The sequence below is a fragment of the Phocoena phocoena genome, chromosome 9 (genome assembly GCF_963924675.1).
Source record: "Phocoena phocoena chromosome 9, mPhoPho1.1, whole genome shotgun sequence".
Classification (NCBI taxonomy): domain Eukaryota; kingdom Metazoa; phylum Chordata; class Mammalia; order Artiodactyla; family Phocoenidae; genus Phocoena; species Phocoena phocoena.
The window spans coordinates 82,320,267-82,333,465 of record NC_089227.1 but is presented as its reverse complement, the minus strand read 5'-3'; the positions used below and the strand labels follow the sequence as shown (position 1 = coordinate 82,333,465).

Below are 13,199 nucleotides of genomic sequence, written 5' to 3'. Positions count from 1 at the left end.
TCTACTGGCCATGGCCAGAGACGCCCTAGGGAATGTTCCTGGGCTCTGGTTTAGGAGGTAGAGAAAATGAGTGGACACTAAACAAGGCCAAGGCCAACCAGCCTTCTCCATTCCTACCAGGGCGGGCCCTGGCCTGGGCGACAGAGGCGGTGACGGACAGCAGCCACTCTCGGCAACGTCTCCTGGGGGCAAAAGTGGAGCTGAAGGATGGGCCCCATACGACCCCGGACAAGGAAAGGGCCTCAGAATCTGCGCCGGGCAACGTGGGGAACAATCCTGGCAGCAGGGCCCGGTCTCAGTCCATTCAAACGTGGACACTCTGACCTGACGCGCCCCGTGAGACACACGCTGAACTGAACCTCCAAGTGCTGCCAGGCTGGGTCCCCACCCTCCCACGCCAACTCACTGCCCTCCTCGTTTGGGGGGAGGGAGACCCCTTCCCTGCCTTGTCTTTCCCGAACCATGGACCCTGGGTCATCGGTCCCCGCTGCTGGTCTGTTTTTCACTGGGTGTGGCAACCCCCAAGGTCTTCTCAGTGCCCTCCCCTGGCTCCTTCCTGCCACGGCCCCTCACCCCTACTCTGCTGAGCATCAGCCCCCAGTGGCTTCTCCTTTGTGTCCCTCTGGGCCCGACTCAAGCTCTCAGCAGGCCCTTTGCTCCCCGTTCCCTCTCTGAGGTGAGGGCGGCTGGTGGTGGTGAAGGACTCGCCCCCCATCCTCAGGGCCCCCGGCCACTCTGTTACAGGGACCTGACACATGACGGCCGTTGGTACGCTTGTCACAGTGGGCCTTATCCATTCCCTGTCTGGTTTATGTTTCTGCCACTACACTGGGAGCTCCTTCACGGCACAGACCATAGCTCACTCGGTTCTGCTTACTCTCAAGAGACCCAGTAAAGCCCCGGCTGTGCAGGGTGCCTGATGACTGCAGTGCTGAAGAGGGGCCCGCAGGCGCGCGCCCTGTCCACACTCTCGGGCCCCGATGCTGGTGTTCACAGGACGTTTCAGGGACTTTTCAGAAGGCGCTGCCCTCCCCCCGCCCGGCAATAAACCCTCCGTTCTCCTGCGCCTGCGTTCCTTGCCCAGACAGTAAAATTTCAGGGACTAAGAAGCTACCTCTACACAGACAAGGTCCTGCCATACTTGGTCTATTTTTATTATTATTGTTATTGCTTTGCTCCAAGGCAACAGTTCTGCGAACAGGCAAAGCCCTCTGGGAAGTCCTTACACAAAGCCCGGTTGGTCATTTAGAGCCAATGGCGATGTGTTCATCATTTCACCAGATCCTTCCCGAAGGCAGGCTTTAATTAAGAGAAGGGAAACAGGGCCAGAGGATGTCCCTGCCTCCAAGAAGGGTAAAAGGTTTCAGGAGAGGGAGGCTGTGTACGCTGAGGTTTGTTTTCACGGATCTGATGGAAGGCAGGGTTTTCTCTGGAGCCTACACCTAGCCAGGTGGCGTGCCACACAGCACCTCACTCGCTCCTCCAATCTTCCAACAATACACGGTTTCCCCCAAGTTCTCCTTCTCTCCCTATCATCTGCCTTGGCTACCACTCAGTGCAGTCCTGGCTTCCGAGAGCAATCAGAGACAGGCAGGCAGGGTACAGAGCTGGCACGGGAAGCCTCTGAGATCACAGCCAGTACGCGGGCAAAGGCCTTGAGCCCTCAAGCTCTGTCTCCTGGAGACTCCGGGGCCTGTTCTTACTCAAGGCAGGTCTACCCAGCAGGACCCAGAGGCCAGGTGGAGCCTGCCTGGGAGCCGGGGGACCCTGGGCAGGGTCTTCTTTGAGTTCCCTTTCCCCAAGCTCTCCAAGGGCCATTCTCGCTGGCTCCTGTGCTTAGGAATAGCTCTCCTTCCTACCTGGGCCACCACCCAGACTCCCCCCAACTCCACACCACCCAGCCTGGAGGCCCCCTCCCGGCTTCAGTCCCAAGGCAATGGCTGGGCCCCTCTCACCAGGATTACAGCTGGCCGGCCACAAGAGAACTGAATCCTTCAGGCTCATCATTTCCATCTCTGCCCCTCCCTGGCTTTGCTCCCCTCCCAAGTACAGCCAGCCCAGGGCTCGAGATGGTCAGCCTTTCCCGGTGAAATGACATTGCCACAAAAGCAGGTACCTGCCTGGGAAATATTAGAGGGGAGGTGGCTGAGGCGAGGCTGTTGACAATCTGGAGTGGGCCTGGAGGTGAGGCTGGGGAGGGTGGGCAGAGCCGCACCCTGCCACCTACGGGGCTGCGTCCATTGTCACCGACACCTTCAGCCCCCTCCGCCCTGTAAGGATCTGGCTCTGTGGACTGAGAGCTGGCTCTGAGAGCTTTTTCCTCTGACCTCAACTAAAACGTTTCCCTGCAGAGGGTGGCAATGAGAGGAGGGAGGTCAGGATGGCGAGAGTGAAGGGAGTAAAGGTGGGAAGCTGGGCTGGAGGGGCCCCAGCGCAGCTGCTGTGAGAGCCGGCTCTACCGCCCTCTCTCCTCCAGAAGCCTGAGGTCTCTGCCGAGGGGACCCTGGCCACGGTGCGCTGCACTTGAGGGTAGGAGGGAGGAAGACGGTGGAGAGGAAGGGTCCTTCAGAAAGACGACTTCCCCTAGAGTGCCGCCAGTTACCATGGCAACTGGCTACCACTCAGGGCTGTGGCAACCTCTGGAGAAGGAGAAACCCCAGCAGAGACGAGCCCAGGCTCCCCCTCCTCCCCTCCCAAGGAAGCTGAGGGGGAGAGGCACTGAGCTGAGCCGGCTGTGCTTCCTGACCACACAGAGCCAATCTGTCCGTTGCTTCCTGATACACGTTGAGGGCTACAAATCCTCCTGCACGGCCCTGCCAGGGGTGTCTGGGACTAAAACAATTACCTAAGAGTCTCCAAGTACCACCCAGACAAAACTGGTTACCTCACCAGTCCTCAGAGGACCTGCTCAGCCTCGCCCGCTCCGGGGCTCACTTGCAGTTGATAAAACGACCTCGGGCCCGGGAGGTGGGCAGCAGCCGCAGGCTATTTCGGGGAGGCCCCCGGAAGCCCTGGGCTGTGTCCCTCCCTCCCACTCAACAGAGGGGCCCTGAGGCGGGCCAGGTCATGGCAGCAGCCGCGAGGGGCCGCGCCTGTGCGCTCACCCGTCTCCACATCCTGCACGTAGAAGTGCAGGTCGTCGGTGATCTCGGTCACAAACACTGGCTTGTAGCTGGCCGAGCGCTCCTTCTCCTCCAGCACGGGCGCCACCTCCTCCACGGGCTGCTCCTCATAGCGGGCCCAGACCTGCGTGTGCCGTCAGCACAGGGGAGGAGGGCATGAGGAAGTGAAGTCAGAAAGGGTGCCAGGAAAGGGGCTCTGGGCAGGGGGAGTCACTGCCCCGGTGAGTGAGTGTGGAGGTGATGTCACCACAGGATGAGCCCCTGGAACCCTCCTGCCCCTGGGTGGGGATGGGAAGAGCACTTCCCATCCAGCGGCTCTGACAGGCATCAGAAGCTTATTGAAAACGTAGGTGCCTGGGTCCCACCCCAGCCTGCCAAATCAGGATGTGCTCTCAGGGTCCCAGGGAAAATGAGTCAAAACCAAAGTCTCCCCAGCAATTCCCATTCCCACGCATACCAGCGTGTGAGAACCTCGGTGCTGGAGTGGTGCTGGGTCCCCATCTCCCTCCCTCATACCACCCTGCGGGGGTCACTCTGAACTCTCCAGGCCCTCCCACTGTCACAGGGCCACAGGTGCTCCTGAGACTCTCCAAGTGACAGCCCCGGGCCCTTCTCACCTCCAGCAGACTGCTCTGACCCCGGCTCAGAAGCTGGGCCACACCCCTCCACCCTTCCCTCTCCCTCCCTCCCCTAGCCCTGCACTGTCAGGGCTGTAGCGGCTCAGAAGCTGATTCGGGGTGACAGCACGTCAAATCCAATCCTGCGGCCAGGAGATTATCCCAGTAGTGAGGCCTGTCATAGCAGGGGAGGGAGGTGGCTCTCCATCTGAGCGCTGGAAAGGGGGTGGGGGAGTACGGGGGACTGGACCACACACGGGGTCCCACAGACACACACACAGGAATGAGTGGGGTGGTGATAAAATATTAGCCCAAACCTTACATGCTTACTAGGTACCACACTAAACGTTATCCAGGTACTGGCTCATTTAATCCTCACAGCAACCGTTTGAAAAGGTATAAACGTTACCCCTGTTTTTACAAATGAAGAAACTGAGGCACACAGGCTTGCAAGATGTAGCAGAACCGGGATTTGAACACAGGCGGCCTGGCCCTAGAGCTCTTCAAGGGGAATCTTGGCAGTGACTGGGCCTCTGGACACAAAAGAGTACTGAGCAATGGGGAAAGTTGTAGGTGGGGAGATGTGGACTCTGGTCTTTTCATTTTGCCCTTTACTTTGCTGTGTGACTTTTGTCAAGTCACATGCCTTCTCTGAGTCGCCTTTTCTGCCCTTGCAAGAGGTGGCAGAGTATGACCACATGATCACGCAGCTGACACACGGACTCCTGGGGGGCATCAGGAAGCAGCTGAAGGGCAGGAAGGCTGGAATTACTGAACCACTCTGGGCCACACCCGCAGAGGCCATGCTCCTGCCTTTAATGTGGCACGAGTGTGTGTCCTTCCACTAGGAGAGGCAAGGGCCCCGAGAACTGGAACGAGCAACAGGGACTTTCTGAGCCCGGGCGAGACTGCCAGAGGGTGGCGGAGAGGGATGGGAGAGACATCAGCTGGGCCCAAACTTCTGCCCCCTCCCCAGCAGTGGCCCTCCTGACCCGGCAGTCTGTCCTCTGCCCCCTTTTCCCACCACACCACCCTCCAATCCGTCTGCACTCAGTGCCCCTACCCGCTCCAGACCAAGTCAGCGGCCCTCCCCTCTCCCATCGTGCTCCCTCCTTTCCCAGCACACAGCGGGTTGGAGAGCCAGGGCCCCTGTACAGCCTCCTGCGTGGGCCCCCATCCTAACCCCACCCGGCTTCTTCTTCCGTGTGGATGAATTGGGGACAGACTGACAGGCTGAGAGCAGAAACTGCTAACGACTCCTCAAGTAAAGGTGCCTCAGGTGACAGCGTCAGGTTTCCTCCTGGGAGAGAGGAGGTGGAGCATCTTCCCCCGCAGGTGCAGGGTGGGCAGCGGGCTAGAGGTCACAGATGATGTAAACAAAGCCTCGGGTTGGCCCTCAGTCCCCTCTCCTACAAGGAGGCAGGTGTCCCACAGCTCCCGGGGCAGCAGGGGGGGAGCACAGGCACGAGGTTGCTGAAGGGCAGAAGAGGGAGAGCTCCTCCTCAGATGGAGGAGCTCCATTTGTAAGGCAGGACGGGCTTGGCCCTTCAGTCGTGGAGCCGTGCGGGGTCCCTGCCCAAGCTGGTCAGTGTGGCTTCCTGGTGGGAAGCAGTCAGTCAACTGGATGGGCTTGGCCGCCCAGGTCCCCACCCTTAGAACAAGGGCCTGCTTTGCCCACACTGGCTTCTGTTGCCCCCTGCAGAACCTGGGCAGGGAGGGGACAGACACATCGGCAAGACACCCTCTGTGACCCCTCCATGGCCCTGGCTACAGACACAAGTGGGCAGTGGGCAAGGGAAGCCCCTCCCTCCTCTGCTACACGCTGCTCCGTCGCGCCATTTCCTGTCCTGCTCAGATCGCTTTTGCATTGCGGGGCCAGGTCAGGAGTAGAGGCTCCTGTCCTCACCCTGCCCCTGGCCCTCCCTCCTCCCTGGGGAGCCCTGGGTGCACCTCCTGGCAAACGATGGGCAGTGTGGACTGAGGCTCCACTGGCTGGAGCCTTTCCTTTCTAAATCCTATTTAATATCGCTGCTCAGGAGGCTCCGGAGGTGGGGCTGGCATGGGGCCAGTGGGGTGGAGGCCTTCAAGCCCGCGTCGGGGAAGCCAAGCTCAGTAAAGGCCAACCAATGGCCAATAGAGCCCTGTCAAGGGCCCTGCTGGGGCACAAAGGGGGAGGGGTGATGGCAGAACAGTCCAGACAGCTGCCCTCTGTGGCTCCCTCTTTGGTCCTCAGACCTGCCCAGGATCCCTAAAGGAGGCGGAGAGGGGAGCCCTGCATCAGCCTCCTACAGAGGAAGGGGAGGGCCTGACTAGCCTCTTCATGAGGAGAGGCGTCTGCAAGGCACAGGGAGGAATTAGGCCTGGCAGGGAGGCAGCTAAATTCTCAGAGCTGGGAATACAGCACTGCGGGGTTTCCCCAGACAGACCTGCTCAGAAATGTACACGCACATAATCACACCCACCTAAGACTTCTGCTTGCTCCTCGTCTCACAAAATCTCTCCGTATTACTTTCCTCAGTCAGCTCATAGGTACCACGATGATCTTTTAACCCCAGATGTGCCTGTCTCTCGACAGCTAAGGCAGCTCTCATGGGGTAACCAGTGGGGCAAGGCTGGGGATCCTGGGGACACCTCAGATATATAGTTTACTGTCCCCCAGAGGACCGCCAACTTCTCTGAGTGCAGCTAACTGTGAGGGCCGCTGCAAGGCTCTGCCCATACTATTCCTGGGTCCCGGCCCATCAGGATGAGGCAAGTCATGTGAGGTCACCCCGGGATCCTCGAAGAGGCTGAGATGTGCAGGAGAGGGACCCAGGAGGCAGGCAGGCCCCCACCCTGAGGTGGTGCGCCGCACTTTAATTGGACCGGAATAAAACCATGCAGCCTGAGTAAGTAATTAATCACTAGCAATTACTCCTCAGCACCATCACGTGGCACCCGCGAAATGATGACTTGGGTTCTTTCAGACAAATCCACTGCGTAGTAAACAGTGATGCCCAGTTCAGCACCTAAGCAAGGGACCACCCTCCATCTTTGGCCAGATTCCCTTCTCTGTCCTCTCCTTGGTCCCTCTGGGGTCTCTACTCTCAGAGGGTAGAAGATCACTCAGATCTGAAGAGATAGCTTCTCAGCTCAGGTGCTGAGTAGCCAAGGAGCAGGGCCGGGGGGCAAAGATGCTTTCAGAATCTGGGCCTTAGAGGCCGGTGCCTGCCACACTGACACCCAGCTGCTAACTTGTTCAGCCTTTGCACGTGAGGCCCAGCACCACGTCTCCTCCATTTCCATGTGGCGAGCAGAGGACATGGAGGTGGCAGTCTTAGGTTCAGCTGCCACAAACAGGAACTCCAAGAGGAAGCTCCTCGGCTGGAGCCAAGGCTGTCTGCCTCCCCATCAGTCTAGGCAGAGAGGGTTTAATGTGAGCAGAACTGGGACAAGGAAGGGTGGAAATCTCCTTGGGGGCCCCATGGTGGCCTGCTCACTCCTCCAAGGCATGGACAGTCCCTGTTACCTGTCTTGGCTTTTGGGGCCACCTCTCCCCGGGGTCCTTCAGCCTCCAGTAGGATCGGTCACCTGCCCTAATCTCTAGGGGATGGGAATAAGACATACACAGAGATCCAAGAAGGGGTCCCGGACCGGGCCCCTGGGGGAAGTGATGTGTCCTCTCTCAGAGGACAGGTGGGAAGAGCCGGAGTGGGGGCGAGGCCGAGGGGCCTTCCAGGCCCCAAAGCCCTGACTCCCTGTGGCAGGTGCCTGGGCCTCGGCTCTGAGAGGCGAGTTGTAAGCCAGATGGCTGCCCCATGGGGAAAGAAACGTTTATTCCTGGAACAAATTTATGGCTCAGCATGGCCGTCCCATGAAATCCTCCTCAAACTCAGAGAAGCCCTGACACATTGGTGGCCAGCTGATTTATCCCCATTATTGGTGCTGGGCTGTAAGTGGCGACAGGCTGGGGGCGGGGGGTGCCGAGTCCGACTCCCATCACCCAAACCACTGGGTTCTCTAATCGTCCATTTGTTTCCAAAAGCTGCTTTCCGACCCGCCCCCCTTGTCTCCTCAATGCAGTGCCTGCAGAGACTGATGGGCTGTAAATCTGGGTCCTAACAGCTTTATGCATCTCCTGGGGCAGCTTCCAAAATGGGCTTCCCTGCGGGGCAATGTGAAGGAAACTCAGACGTGGGCTGCAGGCCAACGGCCTCTCTGAGAGCACCGGAGGGCAGGGTGCAGGAGGGAAGGCTTCCCGGTCTCCTGTGGCCCAGGGGCTCCAAGGTCACCTTCCATGCTGCTTCCTGCTCCAGGGCCACCAGAGCTGGCCCAACAGGGAGTGCTCAGAGCGGGTCCGGGGCCATCTCAGCGTGTGGTTTCTGACATGGGGTCTGAGACCAACACCAACCGGGGTCACTCAGTTGAGGGGTGACAGAACCGCTTCTGTCTGTCGTATGGAGACAGCGGTGCTGGTGCATGGGGGTGGAGGGGAGGGTGAGAGAGGCAGCCGCCTCCTCCCCGGCCAGGCCCAATTCCACAGCCTACCTTCTCTTTCTTCTGCTTGGCGGCCTCCTCGGCAGACAGCAGAGACTTGTAGTAGGAGCTGCGCTCAGCGGTGAAGTGGACCTTGGAGAGCGCGTGCTCCACCAGCAGGACGGACAGGTTGGCGCTGTCGATGTGCAGCCAGCCGATGAAGTTGCCAGCCTTGTCCATGCCCTCCACCTCCACCTCCACCTGGGGAGCAGAGACAGGGAGCGTCAGCCTGCAGCAGGGGCCCAGGGTGGGCAGCGGAGGAGAGCGGCCCTGGGCCACTGCCACCACCGTCACTCCACGGGACAGGAGTAGCTGCAACGATGAGCCAAGCAGAGTAGGAGCTTGTGGGAGGCTCTTAGAACACTTCACTTGAGTGCTGTGAGCTGGTCTATACTTTTCAGCCTCTTGCAGCCCAGAACCATTGTTGACAGATACGTCACTGACAAAGCAACTTCAAAACTCCCCTCTCTTCTCAAATCCCCTCCCCTTCCTCTTGGCAGAGAGCTACTAGGGTAAACTTGACTCTCCTTAGCTTAAGCAAGCTCGCTGTGTGTGTGTGTGTGCGCGCGCGCGCGTGCGCACGCGCGTGCGCACAAGCATGTAGATAAAGGTCGGGGTGAGACAGGCAGCGGCTGTGGCTGTGGGGACATCCCACTCTTCTTCAGCACCCACCGAACCACAGCTCTGCCCTGAAGACAGGCCCTGGGGGAGCAAGGCAATCCCCGAGGACAGCGGAACTTGTGTTCTTCCCGGAAGAGCTGAAAGAAGTAATGCTTAATGAAGGTAATGAAAGAGGTGGGATGAAAGCCAGGTGAGGAGAGGAGGGAAGGGGACAGGTGAGCAGGGAGATGTGGGCAGGAAGTACACTACCACACGGGGGCGGGGCGGCTCGGGGGTGATTCCAGCAGGAAGTTATCCCTAAAAAAGCGTAACTGGAAGGGTGTGCTCACCACCATCAGCCCAGACCTGGGGGCCGAGTGCTGTGGCTGATCCCCAGACCCTGCAGGATCCCTGCAGAGCCCAAGGGCTCCCGGGCCTCCTCCCCTGAGGACTTCCCCAAGAACCAGGACCCCAGACCCGGCATGGACTCTGCTCCCGCCTCACGAAGGCAATGGCCCAGGAGGAATTCCTTCTTTGATCTTCTCCCAACCTCTTTCTTCTCCTGCTAAAGGGGCCTGTAAAAGCCTTTGCTGACAAACGTAAAAACTTGTATTAATTTAAACGGCTTCAAGCTCGATTAAGCAATAAAATGAATGTCTAAATACCTGGGAATTCTCTGAAGCCTGGGCTGGAGCCAGTGGCACAAGCCAAGGGCAGAGGGCTAGGTTCGAGGGGCGAGGGGGGAGGAGAGCAGCCCGCCCACCTGGCGGAGTCCTGACTCAGCAGGGAGAGGCGCAGAACACGACTCCCTGTGAGCAGACAGAGGCGGCTTGGGTGGCGGAGGGAAGGCAGTGGGGGTGGGACCCTAACTTCTTCCTACTCTTGAACACCCTTCTTCCTACTTGAGGCCCCCCCGTTACCCCTTCAGGTGGAACGCAAGTTCAACGACACCTGAAGCGGGGGTGTGGCACAGAAGGGAATACGCAGAGTTTGAGAGCTACAAAAAAAGAGATGTTATACCCATCCAGTCCAACTTGATTTTGTCGGCAGGGAAACTGATGCACAGACAAGGGAAGTGGAGCTCGCAAGGGTCAGAGCTGGGAGCAGAAGCCAAGCTGCCCTGCTGCCTTCTTTCCCTACCGCCCACTTGACTTGGGAGCAGAAAAGACCCTCCCCTCCTCTTCCCCCACAGCCTCTGTCTCAGGAGCAGTCCTTCCTTCCTCCAGGCACACCTCTGATGCCCCTTCTTCGCTTTCCACTGGGTTGAGGCCGGCTCCCTCCACCACCCTGCACTTCCCTGGTACAGCCGGGGCGGGCAGAAGTGTTGGGCTCTGCTGGGCTGGGTCTACCGCTGAGGGCTGGAGCAGGGAGAACCAGCGTCCAGCACCTGGAAGTGGCAAAACGTGTCTCTCCCTTCTCGAATTCTGGCAATCAATGTACTGGAGGATCTGCATTTGTGGGAGAGGTCAGGTGGGCAAAATGGTACTTGATAAAAAAAACAGGGGCCCTGAGAGCTCATCAGCCGATAAGCCACCTAAATTCACTTGAGGTGAGTGACAGACTCCCTGAGGAGCCCTTTGTCACCTTTTAAATGCTCGGGGCGCTGAAGCACTGGGCGCCCCTACAGTGGGAGGGCTAAGGATGGAGGAAGAGGCTGCCAGGCTTGCAGCGGTCAGACAAGAACAGGGATGGATGGGCGGATGATACATGAGAAGACCATCTCCTTCATTTGCCGAGCTTTATCATGTGTGCTAAGGCCAAGCAGCAGCAGGTCCCAGGAGAATTCTGGGAAGAGCAGAGGGCTGCCTGCCTTGTGCCTGGGGGCTCATGAGACAACGGGTAGAGTACGGGGTATTGACGCAGGCTCCCACCACCAAACCACTGGGCTCCTTTGCATTTGGGGGCTCAGGAGACACCTGCTCATGACCAGCTGAAAGCAAATCAAACTGGAACAGTTCCCGGACCGACACTGAGCCCAGGCCCATGCCAGCACCCCCATTCCCGACCTCTTGTCTTCCATGTGTTCACTGCCAGGTGTCCTTTTCCTAAAACTGTGGATGGCTGCCCTTCTCGAGCACAAGGCCTCCCTCCAGCCCGAGGGCTTGTGGTGGGCCGGTGTGACAAGAAGCTTGATGGCTTCTCTTGGCACCAGATTCCTGGGATGGAGACAAGAACCTCAGATTTGCAGAGGCAACTGGCCAGGTACAACCCTTCTCTCCTATAAGGTGCCCGCGCTCAGATCCCACTCTACAAGGCCAATGTCGAATTCACATCTCACCCTGAGGCCACAAACCAGATGCCAGCCTCTCAAGGCTCCCACTAGAGGGCGACCCCGGCGACTAGCAGCCACACCTGGGGTCGAAACTGCTGGGGAGCAGCCAGGCTCTCTTGGCAGGTGAGCTCTGGCTTTACACTTACCCAGCCGCTCCCTCCCTGCAATCGATATGTTAACTTGGGCTTGACAAGCCCCTGGGCCCAGCCAGCTGCAGAGGAAAGAAATCTCTGGCCTTGGGCACTGTGCTGCCGCCCAATCCATCCTGGGTTGTAGAGGGAGATAAAGCTGTCACCCCAGGGTCTCTGCTTCCCCTTTTATTACAGCTGCCGCCACCACAGTAATTTCTCAATCAAACAACTGGGCTCAGGGGAAGGTGGGCTGGGCTTAGTGGAGGGATAGGGCTGGGCCAGTGTTCCCACTGCTCCTGAGACGCTGGGCTTTCACGCGCAGCCTCTCTGCCCTCACCTTGTGCTATGTCTATCCTTCTGGCCACGCCCCAGCCTGGATGGGCACAGGGGTTCAGTTTGAAGATCAAAGTCTTGACTCTTTAGCTCTGGAAAAGTTGCATGGGAACCAAGCAGAGGGTTCAGCAGGGCGCTCCCAGGTGGGTATATGTGTTCATCCTTCATCATGTCTCTCTTTCATACTGACTGCTAGGAATTTGGGACTTGACTATAACATTATGTGGGTCCATATCTGTAAAAGCTCTGTTTCTGTGTTCAACTTTAAGACTCAGCCTAAAGACTCAAATTTCTGATATTTTCTCCTAATTAAAAAATATATATACATATACACACGCATAGGCTTATATACAGTTATTTGGGGTACTTATCTCTATAAAGTCATCACGAACAAGGAGTTAGGGAATCCTGAACCACTGCCCCCAGGGGAAACACAGGGTTAGGTTCCTACAAGACTCTAGTCACATTTTTATCAACTTATCAAAACATAACCTTCTTTTATGAGTGTTTCTGTTTAAAGACACTGCATTTAATACATATTGATGATTCATTAACACTGAACTCACAGCCAACAGCACAGTAACTCATGCCTGAATAAAGCTTATCTAACACGTGGATTTTCTCCTTAAGGCGCATCACAGCCTCTTGTACTCAGGAACACTAGACAGCACTTCAGCGCCATGCTTGGAGGCCATTTTTAACTACAACAAAAAGTGCAAAAACCGGAAAACCGTGGCACTAAATAGACCACGAGGAGGGCACTTGTTTGCAGAATGAGAGCTGAAACAAGAAGGCAGAGCCACTGCCTGTGCAGCCTTAGCTGGGAATGTGCTCACCAGGAGACTGTGCGCATCTACAAATGATCCAAAAAGCACCAGGAGTACTGATTGAGGTTACAAATAAATTTTAGTAATTAAGTGAATTCGCAAATATGGACTCACGTGTAATGAGGATTGACTATATACAGATACATAGACAGCAATTTCCTACAAGCTGCCTCGAACTGTAGACAGGAGTTAGGGGAGGCTCATTCTTGTCAAACACACAAGAAACCTCTTCTGGTTTCTTTCTCCTACCGCAGCATTACTGAGATAACTATTCATGGAGTGTGGTGTAGAGTGCGAAGCGGTATACAGCATGGCTACCTGTCTCTCTGGCATCTTGGAATGTTCCAGGAAGAGATCTGGACTCACCGTCTTCCTTGGGAGGCCTCCTACAGCGGCATGTGACCTCAGGTAGGTCAGGCCTTGGGTGACTACTACAGGCTGCCAGAACACTTCATAAGCATGTGGGCATTTGGTGTGTACACAGGTGGGCTGATAATGGCCTTGAGGGGACCACAGGGTATGTGTACATGTGGACACAAGCAATGTCAGCAAGGGTCAGATGATGGCTCTTCTCCTCACTCCCCCTCCTCAACGCTCATACAGAAGCCGAATGCCGAGACCTAGCAACACACGGAGCTGGAGGGAGGAGACTGCCCCCGGAGAGACTATGAGAAGGGGTGGTGCCACGTGGAGGAGGCGGCTTGGTGATAACTCTGGTTAAGACAGAGCAAGAGGGCTTCCCTGGTGGCGCAGTGGTTGAGAGTCCGCCTGCCGATGCAGGG

General features: G+C 57.4%; 1 protein-coding gene across 1 annotated transcript in view; it reads right to left on the bottom strand.

Moving 5' to 3' along the window:
* Nucleotides 1-13,199, bottom strand: part of SND1 (staphylococcal nuclease and tudor domain containing 1) — a 419,523-nt gene that overhangs the window by 5,764 nt on the left and 400,560 nt on the right. Inside the window, exons 17-18 of the mRNA XM_065883390.1 lie at nt 8,267-8,455; nt 3,105-3,246 (exon numbers count right to left, since the gene is read on the bottom strand). Coding sequence (XP_065739462.1) covers nt 3,105-3,246; nt 8,267-8,455 — 331 coding nt within the window. The remainder of the gene's footprint in view (nt 1-3,104; nt 3,247-8,266; nt 8,456-13,199) is intronic.